An 18087-nucleotide genomic window follows, 5' to 3' on the forward strand; every position below is an offset into this window, starting at 1 on the left:
TGAGTTTGTCTACTATGTCTTCAAGCTGAATGATATGTTTATCCTAAACAATAAGTGCTTCTTCCTTCAACTCTAAGTTATCTTGATACTTCCCAAGTTCAACTAAGGTGGACTGACACTCTGCCCTCAATGACTCTATCTCATTCTCATGTGAAATAAGATTTTTTTCAATATAGGAGATATACCATTCACATGCCTCTATCTCCTTTGTAAGTTTACGGATTTTCTTCTTATTGGAAATATTATTTGTTTCCTTTTAAACTAGCTGTTTACACAAATCGAAGTTGCTATTTAATAGATCAAGATATATTTGTTCAACTCCCATTGATTCCTATTATTCTGATAGATTCTGATGAAGTATGAAATGTAAAAATGACTTAAACTTTACACAGAATATTATACCAACCATCTGGATATCAACGGACTGCCAAAAAATTATATAAGACATCACAAAATGCAGGACATGATTTCACCTTAGATGAAGTGCAAGATTGATTTGAAAGACAGGCAGTACATCAAGTCCACAAACCTCATTCCTGATTTATCCCTCGAGTAAGTTTCAGTTCTATATAGATTCCCAATGAAATTCATCAAGCTAACATTTTATATATGCCATATGATGAGGTTGGACATGTAATTTATCTTTTCTATCTTAATATAGTTAATATAGTATCAACCAGTGTTAAAGATCAACAGGGAAACTAACTTTTTATACTATTGCTCAAGCTTTTAAAAAAGTATACTATGATGATACAACATATTCGCTCACTTGGCCAAAATTATTGATTACAGATAAGGATTTAGAGTTTAAAAGTGAATGTGAAAAGCTAATGACTTTCCATGATGTAAAGATTCAAAAGGCTAAGTCTAAACGTACTGTTGGCATTGTAAAGCGATATAATCATACCTTAGTTGTAAGGATGGCCCTGAAATTGATTTGGCAAAAATCTGAAATCTGAAATTCTAAATCTAAAATTTAAAATTTTTCCAAAATTAATTCATAATTTCGGCCAAATTCATAATTCTGGCCAAAATTAATTCATAATTTCAGATGAATTCGTAATTTCAGCCAAAAATCGTAATTCTGGTCAAAACGGATATATCGATCAGTTCCATATTTGAAGGTCATCTAAAGGGGGTAAATTACGTGACTTCGAAAAAAATTGTTTTTATAAAATAAAACTTTTTACCATATATTCAACCATTCCAAATATATATCTTAAATGCATTTTTACATGCTCTGCGTAGGGTTTTGAATGCTGTTTTTGATTTATTTAACTTTTTTTAATTTCATTATTCATTTTTGGATATGATCAGCAAAGTTTCATTCATTCATATGTAAAGTCAAAAACAATATTCAAAATCCACTTTTTTTCCTTAAGTAAACTTGCAAAGCAGATAAAAATACGCTTATATTATGATTTTAAAGTTTCTATTAATCTTTCTTTATAAAAAATTAATCTAATTAAAATTACACTGAATCACGTGATTTGTCCTGCTTTAGATGACCTCTATATTTGGCGATAGCTGTTCCATAAAAATTAATTTGGTAGGAACAAATATGGAATCTTGTATAATATTGATTTTCATTTTAGGAAATTCTATAATTCCTACTGGAATTAAATGCATAATTCTGGCCAAATTTACATATTTAATTTTGGTATTTCAGCTGGAATTTCAGATTTCAGAATTTTGGATTTGGCTGGAATTACAGCTACAGTTCCAGAATTTTGGCAAATCTGAAATATTTCAGTTTCAGGGCTATCTTTACTTGGTTGAGAAACTATTTTCATCTCAAGATGCATCTGACTTACTAACTTTAGGCAAAGCGAGATCTCAAGTCTGGATAAAAAACTTACCTATTGCTGTAGAAAGTATAAATAACTCAGTAACCAAACAACTTGGTATATCTTCTACAGATGCCATCAAAAAGAGGCGAGTAAGTTCTAGTCCTTCTTATCCTCGTAATGGACCTGTTGGATATGAAGAGGAGAAACTACCACTAGATATACTAAGTGTAAGGTACTTACTTAAGTCAAGTAATCTGAAAGGTGGAAAACATCAAGCAAAGGATATGAATTAGTCACCTAAGATTTACCATATTCATAGTATATCTTTAACACAAAAAAATCAACCAGTCTTATACTGGCTTGTTGATAATGATAGTATAGAATCAAAGAGATCCTTGGTGAGGAAAGAACTTTTGGTCATACCAGATGATATAGAACTTCCGCCACAGTGGGTGCTTACAAATTAAAATACTGATATTATTTTATACAATTATACTTATTGAAAATGATCAGAAAATATACTTGCGAATATTTACATAATACAGGAAAGCCTTGTTATCGTTCTTGTATGAAACTTGAAGGATGTCGTTTACATTGGAAGACAAAACCATGTATTCCATGTGCCATATATGGAAATCTACAGGTACGTCTAGTGGTCAATGTCAAATTTATATTGGAAGCTATTATTAAAACCAATATCTCAACAGACTTAAAGAATCTTTAGCAGCTAATAAACATTAGTAATCATCTATCTATCTGGAACAGAATCTCGGCAAAACATTTTTATGATCACCCCAGACTGAGGTTGCAGGCGAAACCCCATAGTAAACGTAAAACTTGACAAAACTATATTAAAATATTAATAAAAATTTGGCAAAACTTGACTATAAAAATCATATGAAATGACAAAACTATAATAAACTCTTATAAAAAAATTGATGAAACTGAGGTTTAGACGTTTTGCCAAATTCAAAAACCAGTTTAGCCCGCAACTTTACTCCAGACACATATCTATTGCATCTGTCACATCTATTACATCACGAGCATTATGAGCATCACAAGCATACACCTTAGACACGTACCTATGACATACTCTCAAGCAGTTAATCACTATGGGTAGTTACACCCAATTTTAGGAAGACTTTTTGTATGTCTATTTTCATGTAAACTAAAAGAACACAAAGGATCAATGGAGCCAATCCTGCTATATATTTTTGGGAAGACTTTTGGTAAGACTTTTAGTAAGACTTTGCTGTCCCAACATTTTTATTTATACTAAAAAAAACACAGAGGATCAATGAAGCCAATCCTGCTGTATATTTTTGGTACGACTTTATTTAGCTTATTTACTAAATGAATCACTTTTAGAGTATCATAAAAAATAGTATGCCAAAATGGATTGCTGAATCGTGTCGACAGTATTACAGACACTTTGTGTCCTTCATGCCTCTGGCACTTATAAAGGCAATCTGATATAGCATAAAAATTAAGACATCTATAAAGGATTCTGGCGTGATAAAAAGACCCTATAATACTACTTATTTTACATAGCAGGAATACCTTAAAATACCCAATTAAGCTGTTTTAGGAACAGTTAATGTTAATCTATATCAGATTACAAGATGAAGGGGTCTAAGGTCTCAGCATAATGATAACATATAAAAGAAAACAGGGTGAAGGGGTCTGGAAGAGAAATCAGTATGGTAATATATTTGCTGTCTCAGGTCCCCTAAGGTTATCTACTTTACTAAAAATAGTCAATTTTTTGAAATGATTTTGTAATAATTTTAAAATACTACAAAAATACATTTAATACATCAAAATGTTTTTATTATATTTTTGTTATTATTTTGTAATTATATTGTATTTAGGTCTATAAAAATAACTCAAAATAATATCACAATAATTTTTTAATATTTTTGTTATTATTTTATTATTATAATATAATTAACTTTAATATTATTTTAATATTTTAATCTCAAAAATACCTTAAATATATCTTGATATATTTTAAAAATTTTACAAAATAATTGCACAATTGTTTTGAAAGCCATTGTATCTAGGTCTATAAAAATATTTCAAAAAATTGGCCATTTTTAGTAAAGTATATTGAGTCAGAATATTCCTCCAGAATATTATAAGATATAGATCAATTGCTTATTTTATAGAATTAAAGCTATTATTGTAGTAAATGAAAATAGAATTCAATGATAAATTTTTATTTAATTATGAGCTGCAAAAAGATTGGTACCTTACTCAAAAAGGAAAGGATTTATACCAAGAAAAATACCATATAATTAAAACAAGATGGGCTGAAAAAATATATATATTATAATGACTTTAAATAAACATTTTTACTAATATTTTTTTATCTTACTATGGATAGTTTCTCTACAAAATGAAGCAATACATTACTAACTGATAATGAAAAGTTGATGATAATTAATGTTTACAATTATTTTTTGGGAGCTAACTTTAAAAAGGATCAGGTCACATTACACAAGCATGTTGCTGAGGTGTTTGGGCATAGGGAAAGTACAGTTGAAAGGGTAGTTTCAAACTGAAAAAGCCATAGAGATAATACTTTTACACCACACAAAATGCTTGAATATCCTAAATTACAATTAAATAGTTAAATTTTCATTATATTGCTTTTTCTGATGAATTAAAAAAACCAGAACTTTTGAAGCTGGTTAAAATAAACAAAGAAAAGGTTCCATTTTCTTGTGTTAACATTGCAGAACAATATGAATATAAAGTTAATTTTACCCCTCCATACCATGATTGTGAACTCCAATCTATTGAAGGTGTTTAGTCAGTTGTAAAGGGTAAAGTCGCATGCTCAAGTTCACACCCAAACTTTTTATTTGTTAGAAATTCACTTTTAAATGTATTTACATAAAAATTTTTTTTATCAATACAATATTTGAGGTACCAATCTTTTTGCACCGACCCATAATGACTAAAGATGCAATAAATGTACTGTACTTAAATTTTTACTTTCACATTAATATGTATATAATTTTTTTCACTTTGAAAAAGGTCCGCATATCATTGATCGCCCTCTGTATAATACTGTATAATGAATAAAAAAGATTTTGACAAAATGTCACGGGTTTTCATATTTAGAATTAACATTTATAAATCATCAAATAAATTTTTCGTAAACGCAAAAAAATCTTATTTTTTAATAGTTTAATATACAAGGTGTACATGATTACTATTAGTATGAACCCTTTGGTAACCCGCGCGTGCGTTTGTCATTGCATCATCTCATTTGTTGGAGTTGTTGGTTCACATCAATCATCGGTTTTCGATATCTAAAATTTCTGACACGTCAAATGGGAAATAATCCATTTTTGGCATTTTTTTAGCCCCTGGATTTTTGATATAATAATCTTCATCGCTATAATATGGCCGTTTTTTGATTACATTATCAATCGAGGCATCGCCAATACCGTCAAGAACATTTTTCAACCTATTTTTTTCCCAAAAGTTGGGATTTGCATCTCCGGTAATGGCAAATGATGCCCGAGAGGAAAAAACGGGTCCAAAGTGTTTTTTAAAATCCTCTTTTGAAATTACCAAAACACCTGATTCATGCTTTTCCTTCTTATATGGTTGCGAAGTAAAAATAATTGTAATAAGAATATAATTATCATCATCATCAACAGCAGTATAAAAACTCTTTAGATTTTTCTCATCTTCTTCTTCAACTTTACTTTCGGGCATCTTTATTGAAACGTAATCCCATTTGCACTGGTTCGACATTAGGAATTTTTTAAATTCAATATGCACAAGTTTTCTGACAAGAAACACGTCAGCAAACGGAGCACTACTACCATTGATAACTACTACATTACCATTCTGCCAGTCTATTATTTTACCATCATGTTTTTCTGTTAATGGATTAGTGTGTGGAAATTGTTCATTTGCTTTACATACACAAAGGGGTTTCAATTCTACGCTCATATCAAAGTTAACATCCAACTCATCAGCATTGGGATATAATTCTCGTAATGTCATTGTAGTCTTTCCCATTTTTATCGCCAGATTAGTACGAAATGCTTCATGGTATGCCACAAACACCTCCCATTCTTCCCAATACATGCGTTCATCATAGAACTTTCTTACAAGTGTAGGTTTAACAATACACAGAACGTCATTATATAAACAGATAAAATAGAAGGGCATATTAATAAGGAACAAACTGCATCTGGCAGATTGTTCAACAGAGGAGAGAATAATATGTCTATCACGTTCTAGGCTTCTAATTGTAAGAGCTGGATTATTATCATCCAAACATTTATTAGGCTCAATAGCAATACCTTCAATGCAAAAATACATGAGCTTCATAGCAACATTTCTGTTCTTTTCAACATAGTCTCTTATGCCATACTGTTTATCGAGACTGTCCTTGACTTTGATGAAACAGTCCACAAAGTCAATATCTTTTTTTTCAAGTTTCTCGAAGAATCCTCTCCCCTGTTTACCATCTGCTCCAAAGCAGACAATAAAGAGTCGTTGAAGTGCGCGTGGCAACCCACCGGTATCCCTCAGAAGCTGAAGCATTTGGCGACAATATTTCCATTTATATGCATAGTTTGCAATTCCCGCATTGAATTTTTCTGCAAAATGATCCGTAATCCGAATAATGGATTTATCGTTCAATAATGGACAATCAACAAACTGGAATGAAATTCTTGAAGCTTCTTTTTGTTCAATGACAGCCAATGGAGCGGTCCCTGAAAGGAATGGTTGGACAAAGGCGGGTAAAGCGGATTTAAGCATAAATTCCGAAATATTATGGATCATATTATAGAAGAGTTTTGTTGGTGGATTCGACTTATCCTCTTTATCCCATGAATCAATAAGTTGAAATTCATCAATATGAAGATATAGGAAAAATAAGTGTTTATCGGATAGATTTAGGGCTTTACGAATTTCTCCGATAACAACATTAAAATGAAAATTATTAAAGCTGTCCCCATATTGTTCAAGTGCGATGCGGAATTCTTGAAACGTCATTCCATGTTCTTTTTCAATAAAAAACGCATGCGCAATTCGTAAGCCGATAATTATTGATGCATCTATGCCATAATCTTGTCGAGTAAGTCTGTGACCATTTCCGAAGTCAATACATAAGTATTCAAGATGTGTGTCAGTCCTTCTTCTGTCATGAGGAATTTTACGATCATTATAAATATTCTGAATATACTGAGGCATGTCTCTTCTGACTTGATTAAAAAGCTCCTGCCCAAATCGAGTTTTTCCTATTTACAAGATAATGAGTAACTGATACAAATTGTTTACTAGGAAAAGTACAAAGAAACAATACCTATCCCCGGGGCTCCTCCACTGACAAGACACCAGTAGTTCGATTTTCCATCTCGGCCCGTAATATTACTGTATATTGTCTCATTTATATAACCCATTGCCTCTTCGAAGTTACGTTATTGCAATGGCATGCTTAATACATCAGGCAAATTAGGTGTACCCTTTAATGCATTCTTTTTAATAACCTCAATAATTTCCTTAAATGAAAGAGATGCTAATCAAAAAAAAAATCAGGCAGAGAAATGAATGTAAATGATATAATCTATTTCTTGTTCGATTGGTAAAACGTTAAGAGACACTTACCAGCAGCAGCGGGCAATTGTACGATGACGTGAATGTTCTCATCTACAAGCAATTGTTCAAAAAAAACTTTCTTAACCGAGAATATGGGTATCAACTGCTCGCCTCCAAATTTTTCTATAATATCATCTTTGGTAGTAACATGTTTAAGTTTGTCTCTTTCACCGTAAGCGATGTCAACCTTCCAAAGGTCAATGTCCTTATAATTAAACTTAATATCATGATTAATCTCATTATAGACAAGAAACTTGAGGTCTGAAATCTTTAAATCATCAAATTTGACCAAAGAACCATGAATGTCGCTTTCTTTAGCAACGTTAACCACAAAAGTATCAACAAAAGAAGTCATTCCTAGGAGTAAACAATTTATTGACACCATCATTTCATTTGGGAGATAATTCTGTAAAAAAAAAGAATTTTTGTGTTTTTTAGTGTGAGAGAAATTTTGAGGATATATTTACTTGTAAAAACCTTTCCGAATTCATCATGATTAATAATAAAATAGACTTTTGATCAATTTTAGCTGCTGATGATGAATCTGTATCTAATTTTTGTTTTCTATTTATAGATGTATATCCAATTGCTAACATCTCCATATATTCTGATTTAACAGCTAGTGGTAATATGATCAGTACACAAAAAAAAATGATTAATACGGTTTTATTATTACTAATTAGGATTTTGATTCTCCGACGAATTCTCAGGGTATTTATTAAAAAAAGTGAATTAACAGTTACGCAAATTTTTCGGTCGTACGGGGTTGTATTTGACTAAGTATGGAAAAGACTTATGTACTAGGCTACTTTGCCTATTTCATACATGAGTTTTTTTATGGAATGAGAGATAAATTACGAATTGTGAGTATTGTATTACCAACTTAATATTTACCATAACTAGTATATATAATTTTCACTAAATCGGACTATCTTGTACAACTTAGTGCTTCGATGTGAAAGTTTTAATTAGTTTAAGGAACAATGGTGTCCTATTTTTAGAACAAGTTTTATAACCATTTACAGATAGAGTAATGAAATGGCGTCACTTTCTTAAACAAAGAAATGTAACAATGAGATATGAGCCGATATGGTATAAATGTTAAGTGAAAAAGTAAGAGATATAACAAAGGTACGCGTTTAGTTAAAGATAACATTATAATTCAGAGAAAAGAGAATAATAAGAAAGCGGTATTAAGAAAAGAGTTACTAGAAAGTTCAAAAAAAGAGAAAAATAAAGAATTTATTACGTGGAAAAAGAATGAAGATATAGTGTATAGTATCATGAATAAAAAATCTCGTAGTAAAGTTTATGATGAAGTAGGAAAGCATTTAATTGAATGTAAGGTTTATGGGACAAGATAATGATATCTCTGATTCCTCTTTTCTTAAAGATTGTAATGGTTGTGAATTCAATATAGGACGAAAGTTAAATACGGGGAAATACTTAATATATATAGAAAAAGATATTGCGATAATGATAAAAGGAAGAAAGGTGGCGTTAGAAAATGGTGATAGTGGGATGAAACCATATATGACAAAAGAAAATATAGGTAGAATGAATGATATTGTCGTAAACGAAAATGTTTATTTTAGATGTATCGCATCTAAACGAGTTCATATAACGTGAGAAATCTCACATCGCACAGAGTTGCAAATGTATGTATCTTTCTTATACGTGTACGACATACTATCTTACACGACCTATATTGTGTGACATATACGTCGTATAAGAACATAGCACCTGATCGTATAAGAACGATACATTTGCCACAGAGTTACTACTTTATTTTTTTTCCGGTCTGTAAAGCCACATTATCATTCGTACGACTGAAAAAATTACGTAACGTAATTCACCTTTTTTAATAAATACCCTGAGAATTCGTCAGAGAATCAAAATCTAATGAGTAATGATAAAACCACTGATAAATTACTTTTTTATTATGCTTATTAACTTTTTGCTGTATTACGTCACAACAAGCCACCAAAAGTTTATGCAAGAGTCTATCAGTCACGATGTATCCAGAAAAGTATATAAAGTATATATACAGTTCTCGAAAAAAGTAATCGGAATTGCAAAAAATGCAAAAAAATAAAAACCAGTGATTATAATAACTTCAAATTTCGAAGATTTGTTGCTAAATGTGTAAAGGTTATGAATATAAAATTTCAGCCTTATATCTTATTTCTTTGTCTCACAATCGATTTTTTAATTTGAAAAAAAATATCATTAAAAATTTAAGCAGGGTGTAAATTTTATAAAGATTTGATATTGTTCTCAAACATTTAATAAGATGCATGTATATTTGTAATAAAATATTATAAACATAAAAGAATATCTTTTATTAATTTATTAAAATTTTTTTTTGCCATTTAATTAATCAGTTTTTCAGTAAATTTGGATTAAAGTTGACTCAAAAATCATTAATAAAACTCAATTTTAAAAGCATTAAGCTTATTTGGATTGATATTTTTTCAAATAAATTAAATATTATTTATCTAATATTAATTAGATTTTATTATAATCCTTTATAATTATTATATTTTAAATCCAATTTTGCTTTTCAACTAATATTAAGGGTTAGGGCCGGTTGCTGATCAATACAGAAAATAAACTTTGATTTCAAATTTTTCAACAGCCAACAAATGATAAAGTGTGAAATTTTTTTTATTAGAATCAACATTATGTAAGCTTTATTTTATATCATCCAATCCTTAATAAACTACTATTTGAATGCTGTACCAGAATTTTTAGGATTTTATAGCTTAAATTTTTTATGACTTTTTTTTCTCAATTAAAAAATTGATTGAGAGACGAGGAAAAGAGATAAAGGGCTGAACTTTTATATGCATAATATTTACACATTTACCAATAAATTTGGAAATTTTGAAGTAATTTTAATCATTGGATTTTTATTTATTGCACTTTTTGTAATTCTGATTACTTTTTTCGAGAACTGTATATCTTAGATTTCTCTTAAACTTTCTCAAATTATCTTGAAAAGAACTTATCATTTTTACAGAAATAAAATGTTATTATCATTAAACTATTTGGTACTAGGACGAACTTCTAATGAAGTTATCACTATGTGCATTGGCGAATACTCTGAAATCAATGGTGTTCGAGTCAACTCTGATGTTTTGACCGTTGCAAACTTTAAAAACTTCTCCTTTGTGAAGAAGAACTTCAAGGGTTAACCAAAATGGATATTTGGAAAGTAGAACTCGACCTTAAGAGCTTTAAAGATACAATTTATACCGAAGATGAGATTAAAAAAATCGGCACGATGATGGAATCTGCATATGTACATAAAGAATATTTTAATGATGATCAAAAATCTAAGCCAAATTACATTCATATCTTTATAGTCCCCACTGGTAAGTGTCTCCCAATGGTTTGCCTCTTGAATAAGGAATTTGTAATGACAAAATTGGTCCTGGCTTGATTTTTGATATCTGTTGTTTCGTTAAATTTACAATATTTCATTATCTTTAGATACATCTACTGAAGTAAAAGATATATCTGATGATATAGTAAAAGAATTAGTTAAACCCCCTAGTAAATTGCCCGATAAGACTAGGAATTTCCTTAATCAAAAACCTGATGTGAAAATACCACTGCTAATTTTTCTCTGATGTATACTAAGGGTAATGGATGTACAGTATATCTGAAGAAGAACAAGATACTTATTTTGAAAAAAGTACAAATTTACAAAACTTATAGGACGTTTAATTTTTCCTTCTTCAGTTGGAAAGAACGAAGACTCATTTCATGGCTTTTGGGATGATATTATTAAAAATACGATATTAACTCTTGGAAAAGGTATTGTTAGTTTGGCAATAATGGCTTTCAATCGAAATATTAACAAAAAAACATTGGCAGGTAAATTTAAGAATGGTTAATTGTTTTTAGAGAATAAGAATAAAAAATATATTGTATATTGACAAAAAATTGCAATCTCCCTGACTTGATTATACTAGTGAGAAATATTTGTCCTTTTTGTAGGGAAGAAAAAAGTGGAAATTTCTACAGCAGATGTTTCAAAAGAATTAACTGATAAATTCAAAGAATGGACCTATGGGGATGCTCCATACCTCTTTGCGTATTATGCTATTGGTCAATTTGTCACTTTTGTTCTTTTGACTGAATCTGAATCTAAGAATATTAGGTCAATAATAAGAGAACATGTCCTGAAGTTAAACCTGAAACACTTGGCGATTTTAATTTAAGAGAACTTTCGGAAAGGCTTCGCGCTATGAATCTCCTTCAGAATATTTATAAGTACTAAGGTTGCTTGCCGAAACCTGTTTGGCCTAATGCCGAAAGGTGAAACCTCTTATATAGTGCCGAAACGCCGAAACGCCGAAACTGCGAAACCTGTCAAAATTGCGAAACTGCCGAAACATGCCGAAACCTCTATAATAGGTTTCTCCGTAGTTTCGGCATAGTTGATCATAAGATTTGCATATAGTTACGCCAAGTTACACCAATTAATAATATAATTTAGATGATCAAATAATCTACAGATAAAAGATTAAACTTCAATATTTTACCGTCGTCTTAGTTCTTTTAAGCTTTATCTAGTGTTAGAATTTTCATTTCTAACTCCCATATTAATATTATGATATTACACGTTTTTACAGTTTTTTTTTAAGGGGCTTATATTCATTAAAGGAAAATGCGTAACATGCATTTAATAAACCCAATTCCGTCATCTCCTTTAACACTGAACTAAAGTTTCTTTTACTTTCTTCCGTTTTCTTAATAATAATATTAATAATAAACTGTTTTAAATGACTGATCACATAGAAGATTCACCCATTAAAATGAAAAATAGAGGAGGTCGGCCACCTAATAGCATTTGGGAAGATATTAATAAAGGAGAAGCTGTTGGTTCTGGCAAATTTGCCGCCTCCTGCAAGTACTGTAAGAATACATGGTCACGCGGTGAAGTTTCAAAGCTCGAAGAGCATCTTTCAAACCATTGTCCAGATGCGCCAGCAGCAGTTGTTAGAAGGTATATGACTAAAGTAATGGAATGGCAAGATAAGTCCAAGTCATCCAAAAAAAGAAAATACTCTGAAGGTCAAAGTAACATGGATGATTACCATGATTCAACAGAGCTTAACGAACAAAGATGTACACGAATTAATCGTGCATTAGTTAAATTTTTTATTGCGTGCGGAATTGCGTTTAGAGTAGTGGAACATCCCTTTTTCATCAATTTTATAAAAGAGCTTAATGCCGGGTACAATACACCAACAAGGGAAGTATTAGTAAATCAACTACTTGAACGTGAATTAGCTCAAGTGAACTTCAAAGTTAATTCTGAGCTTGAAAAAGGAAACGAATTTAACGTTAGGTTTGTTAAATTAAATAGGCTATCATACGTCATTTTTATTTAATCTTACTTACTATATAATATTAATTTATAATTTAGCCTTTGATGGTTGGACGTCTGGTACACATCGTTCAATTTGGAACTTCATTGTAATGACTCCGTCGCGTAAAGAATATCTTTATCAACTTTCTGATTTGTCTGAAAATTCGCACACTGCAGAATATCTAGTTACGGTAATTGAAAAGGTTATAGAAGGTATTGGAGAAGATCGAATATGTGCTGTAGTTTCCGATAATGCGGCCAATGTTCGTAATGCACGAAAAATTATACATGAGAATCATCCAAAGATTGAGAATGTGCGATGCGTTGCACATTCTATCAATTTAATTGCATGCGACATCGTCAAGGAGAAGTTTGGGGAACGTTTATTAAAACGTGTTAATATTTTGACAACCTTTTTTAGAAGTTCTCATCAGGCTAATGCAAAACTTGCTCAAATAATTAAAGAAAAAGGAATTAGTGGAGGAGGATTAAAATTATATTGCAAGACACGCTGGACTACTGCTAGTGAATCCGTAAATTCAGTAATAAATTTGGAATCAGCACTAGAAGAAATGGCCAGCGATCACGATAAAGTGCTAACAAATGATAAAATAAAACCGATTATTCAATCGAGAAATTTTTTTTCAAATTTACGAGTTCTTGGGTTTGTTCTGGATCCTCTAAGAAAAGCGGTACTTTCATTAGAATCGAGAAGAGCTACACTTGCAGATTGTTTCCTGAGCTTGGCAAGACTTGCAGCTACATTAAAAAAGTTACCCAAATCATTAAATCCTGCATTCCGAAGTCATTGTATCAAAGTAATAAATGAAAGATTTGATGAATTCGATGATGATAAGTATATTACTTGTTTTTTTATGGATCCCAGATTTAGAAACGCGCCACTTAAAAAATGCGCCCTCATGAGAATTATCAAATGTGCAGCTTCAATCGGGAAAAATTTAGGTTTCGACTGTTACGAAGCTGAAACTTTATGTGATCAAATACAGAAATATATTAATGAGCAAGAGCCATTTGACCTAGATATCGGTTTTGCTAAAGATAATCCCGTGAATTGGTGGAAATATATTAATACCGAACCAGAACCAGATGTCCTGCCAAGAATTGCAAGTTATCTATTTGCAATATGTCCTAACTCAGCAACTTGCGAACGTGGATTTTCGACTTTAGGATGGCTATTTCATAAACGTCGCTTAAATCTTAATGTGGATAAACTAGAATCCATGTGCAAATTAATTTTGTATTGGAAATCCAATTCAAAAACTGAACTTGGATTTTATGGAATTGATCAAAAAAAGAATACTCGTCTTAGTGATGATGAGATCAATATACGTATTGCAGAAGCTTTTGCAGAAGATGACGATGAGGAATATAATGAGGAGCAAGCTTCTACTCAGAGATTAACTACAAGCGGCGAAACAATACCCGAAGACAATTGCCGTGTAGTAATCGAAAGTCTATGGATTGATCAATTTGTTAATTTATCGCATGATTTAATTACTAGTGAAATCGGCGATATTCCAAGAGATATATTGGATGATTCAGATGAAAATAATGCGGAAGATGATGAAGTTGATGTTAGTGGTAATAACAAGAGACCCGGAAAAGGTGACTATGATTATGATATAGATGATGTATTAGGTATGGATGACGGTGATAATAATGACGATAATTATGATGATAATGAGGAATAATAATAATGAGAAATAATTACAATAGTTAATCCAATGAGAATTAATTCTAATATCATGTGATTTAAATAATGATACTATTTAGGAAATAAATGATGTAATTATGCAGGGCAAAATATTCGCGATCAAAGTCCAGTTAACATATAATTATGCAGGCAATGCAGGCAATTGTAATTTTATATTTTATTTTAAAACATTGCAATTTAATTAAGGAATAAGGATAAGCATATTATATTTTAAAAATAGTGCAATTTAATTAAGGAATAAGGATAAGCATATTATATTTTAAAAAATAGTGCAATTTAATTAAGGAATAAGGATAAGTATATTATATTAGAATCAATAAGTTTTAAGGACTTCGTTAATTAAATTTATTACATTAGATCAATAAATTTTAAGAACTGCGTTACAAAAAAAATTTAGAACTGCGTTAATTAAATTTATTACATTAGAATCAAAACTGTGTTTATTTTGTTACAAATACTTTAATTATGTAGAATGTTATTATGTTCATCAGTTCATGTTTTAAACATTATAACGAATTTTAAAATTATTATAAATATTATGAAATTTGAATTTTTTTTTCGCAATTCAAAACCAAATTGTATTTTAATTTTCAAATTGTATTTAATTTTCAAATTTCAAGTTACGAAAAAATCATAAAAATAAAAAATGGCAGCATTAGTACCTTTTGTCCCACCGCCACCACCAGTATTCCAATGGATGATTAACGCAGCTAGGCAATTAATCACAGAGCGGAGAAACTTACATCAGCAATTCGAAAGAATTGCAAACCATCATCATGTAAATGCATGGACAATAATAGCAAATAGGGTGTTCGTTGCAACGGGATTTGCAGCGACACCCAGGCAATGCCAAACAAAATGGAATGCCCTCAAACGAGGTTATGAAAACCTCTGTAGGATAATAAATAATAATGATGACGACATTCCTATTATAAGCCCAAATAGTTTCGATAGAGCGTGTTTTGCTGATATGAACGATGAATTCTGGTTACAAACCGGTAATTATTATTAATTATTATTTTAAATTAATTTTATTTAGGCAATTCATTCAATTCATTAATATTTTTATTGGATTTTAGATCTGTTTAGACGAGAGTATCGACGGCAGCATGCTGCGCATGATCGACGTCGATATGAATATAGATTGCGAAGGGAAAGAAGAAGGTCGCGATCTAGGTCTCGATCAAGAAGTAGATCAAGAAGTAGAGATAGAAAACGAGATAGAAGTAGAGATAGAAGACGAGATAGAAGTAGAGATAGAAGACGAGATAGAAGTAGAGATAGAAGACGGGACAGAAGTAGAGATAGAAGAAGAGGTAGAAGCAGGTCCCCACATAGAAGATAAAGATATTATTAAATTTTAATTTTTATTATATTTTTAATCGTGTATTTTATTAGTTTAATATTAAATATTATAAAATAAATATTTACATACAAAAAATCATATTGTCTTTAATCTTTATTCTTATAAATTGTTTAAATGCCGAAACTCTAATTAAATCATATAGAAAGTATTGCCGAAACGCCGAAACAGTTTCGGCAAGTTACGGCAGTTTCGCGATTTTGATAGGTTTCGCAGTTTCGGCATTTCTTGATGATTTCGCGAAACTAGTTTCGGCAGTTTCGCGTACGCCATTCTGCCGAAACCCTCTAGTTTCGGCAAGCAACCTTAGGCATGAGCGAACCATCTGTGTAATATTCTACCTCTGTTCTCTCTGCTAGTATATTTCTAATATCTATTAGTTGAGCTTTCAGGTTATCATCATCTATCCATTTGTGAATCCATATGTCTTGAACCAATGGTAAACTAATTATAGGATTTAGGGCCGCTGTTGGTACCATATCATCAGGTATCATGGTGTTAGATCGATGAGTTGATGACAACCATTCACTAGGGAAACTCCAACCGCGCATATTAGAACTTTTTTCTAATATTGCCACCTTACAATAGTAAGCCGGTATGGATCATCCCGTGTCCTGCCATCCTATGATTCCGTTATTATTGTATCCCGGTCGATAATTCACTAAAATCCCCTGTTCGTGTTGGAGTATTTTGTTAACTTTGCCTATTGACCATGCGTCTGAATTAGCCAAAGGTTCCCGAACATAGACAACTTGTTTACGGCGTGCGTCCGGTGTGATATCCATTAAAAAGGCCCAATGGTTAACTTTAGCAAGCTCCAGATCATCATTTACCGTTAAATTATCTATTCTGGATGTGCATAAATGGGTCACATCACGATACCATCTGGCTACCCTTCCTTGTACCGGGAGTAATGCTAATTTACGATATTGTTTCCATGTCATAAGATGTGTACCCCTGATAAATAATTGATCAATATAGAATATTGGGTAATGTGGGCTTTGGTTTATCCGATATATGTATTTTGTGAGTTAATATTGTTTAAAGAACTTTAATATCGGCTCTTTCCCCCTTAATACACTCCAGATTGATCTATCAATCGGGTCTATCGCCATTGTCATGTCGAGGGACTTAGCTATTACCAATGCATTAAATGAGACGTTTTTCCGGGCTTGAGGCTTTATCCAAGGCATTACTTGAAGATCGCAGTCAAAAATCGGATCCGTGATGAGTGATTTAAGCTGCGCGTCTCTGAGTCTAATCTGTGTTGATGTCGCTACGTATGAATCACTATTCAACCTAATCGTTAAGTCTGTTATGGTATTGATGCAGTAGAGTTTCCATGGATGATCCATACCGAGACATCCCTCATGAAATAATAATGACGAAGGTGTGTTCTTAGTTAATTTCAACCAATTTTTTACCACCTTCATTACCGGAGCAAATATGTGATTCCAATCATGCTCTGATAATGTCATAATTTGAGCTGTATATATTAGTCTAGGTATTAATACTCTATTGATTAGGTAAATGCATTGACCAGCTGAAACGAATTTCCTACGGACTATAGTACAAAAATCGTTGACTATCATAGATAGGCGTTACATCCATCGTCGTCTGCTCGGTTTATTGGAGAACCAGACTCCGAGATACCTTATTTCCTCATTTGTGGCTTGAATTATAGAACGATCACGACCTAGTTCAATATTTTGTTCGTGCCGTTCCACAGTTGGGTTGATGATTATCAATTCTGACTTCTTAGCGTTGATATCAATATCATTAATTATATAGAATTCATTTGCTATATCTACTATATTTTGCATCCTAAATCTTGATGATTCTAAGAATATCGTATCATCCATATATGCACATATGGGGACCTAAAGCCTGTATTGCGTCCATGTGATAGGGTCATTAATATCATTCAGCCAGGTAACCTTCATTTCATATCCGCTGTCTTTGATTTGCTGTATTCTTATCAACAGCGGATCATAAAAAATTCGCCACAATAGCGGAGAAAGTGCGTCGCCCTGATCAATTCCGTCATTTCCAGTGAACCCATCACTTAGTCCATACGCTGTGGCTACTTTAAGGTGTCTGTGTTTGAAGAGGACTATAATCCATTCAACCAATGATGCTGGGATGTCAATACGAAGCATGGCTCGTTTTAAAACCTCTAATCCCA

General features: G+C 31.5%; 3 protein-coding genes across 3 annotated transcripts; 1 reads left to right on the top strand and 2 right to left on the bottom strand.

Annotated features, from left to right (window-relative positions):
- Positions 1-5093: 5093 nt before the first annotated feature.
- Positions 5094-7016, bottom strand: OCT59_015754 (uncharacterized protein; the record flags this gene model as incomplete). Its single annotated transcript, XM_066132023.1, has 1 exon — positions 5094-7016. The coding sequence occupies one exon, from the start codon at positions 7014-7016 to the stop codon at positions 5094-5096; it is 1923 nt and encodes a 640-aa protein (XP_066003055.1).
- A 227-nt stretch (positions 7017-7243) lies between these two features.
- Positions 7244-8017, bottom strand: OCT59_015755 (uncharacterized protein; the record flags this gene model as incomplete). Its single annotated transcript, XM_025322318.2, has 3 exons — positions 7244-7341; positions 7431-7827; positions 7889-8017. The coding sequence occupies 3 exons, from the start codon at positions 8015-8017 to the stop codon at positions 7244-7246; spliced, it is 624 nt and encodes a 207-aa protein (XP_025166580.2).
- A 2606-nt stretch (positions 8018-10623) lies between these two features.
- Positions 10624-11650, top strand: OCT59_015756 (uncharacterized protein; the record flags this gene model as incomplete). The annotated part of the gene is made up of 4 exons (XM_066132024.1): positions 10624-10798; positions 10917-10979; positions 11145-11303; positions 11427-11650. The coding sequence occupies 4 exons, from the start codon at positions 10624-10626 to the stop codon at positions 11648-11650; spliced, it is 621 nt and encodes a 206-aa protein (XP_066003056.1).
- Positions 11651-18087: the final 6437 nt, after the last annotated feature.

The sequence above is a fragment of the Rhizophagus irregularis genome, chromosome 24, assembly GCF_026210795.1.
Source record: "Rhizophagus irregularis chromosome 24, complete sequence".
NCBI classification, from domain to species: Eukaryota; Fungi; Glomeromycota; class Glomeromycetes; order Glomerales; family Glomeraceae; genus Rhizophagus; species Rhizophagus irregularis.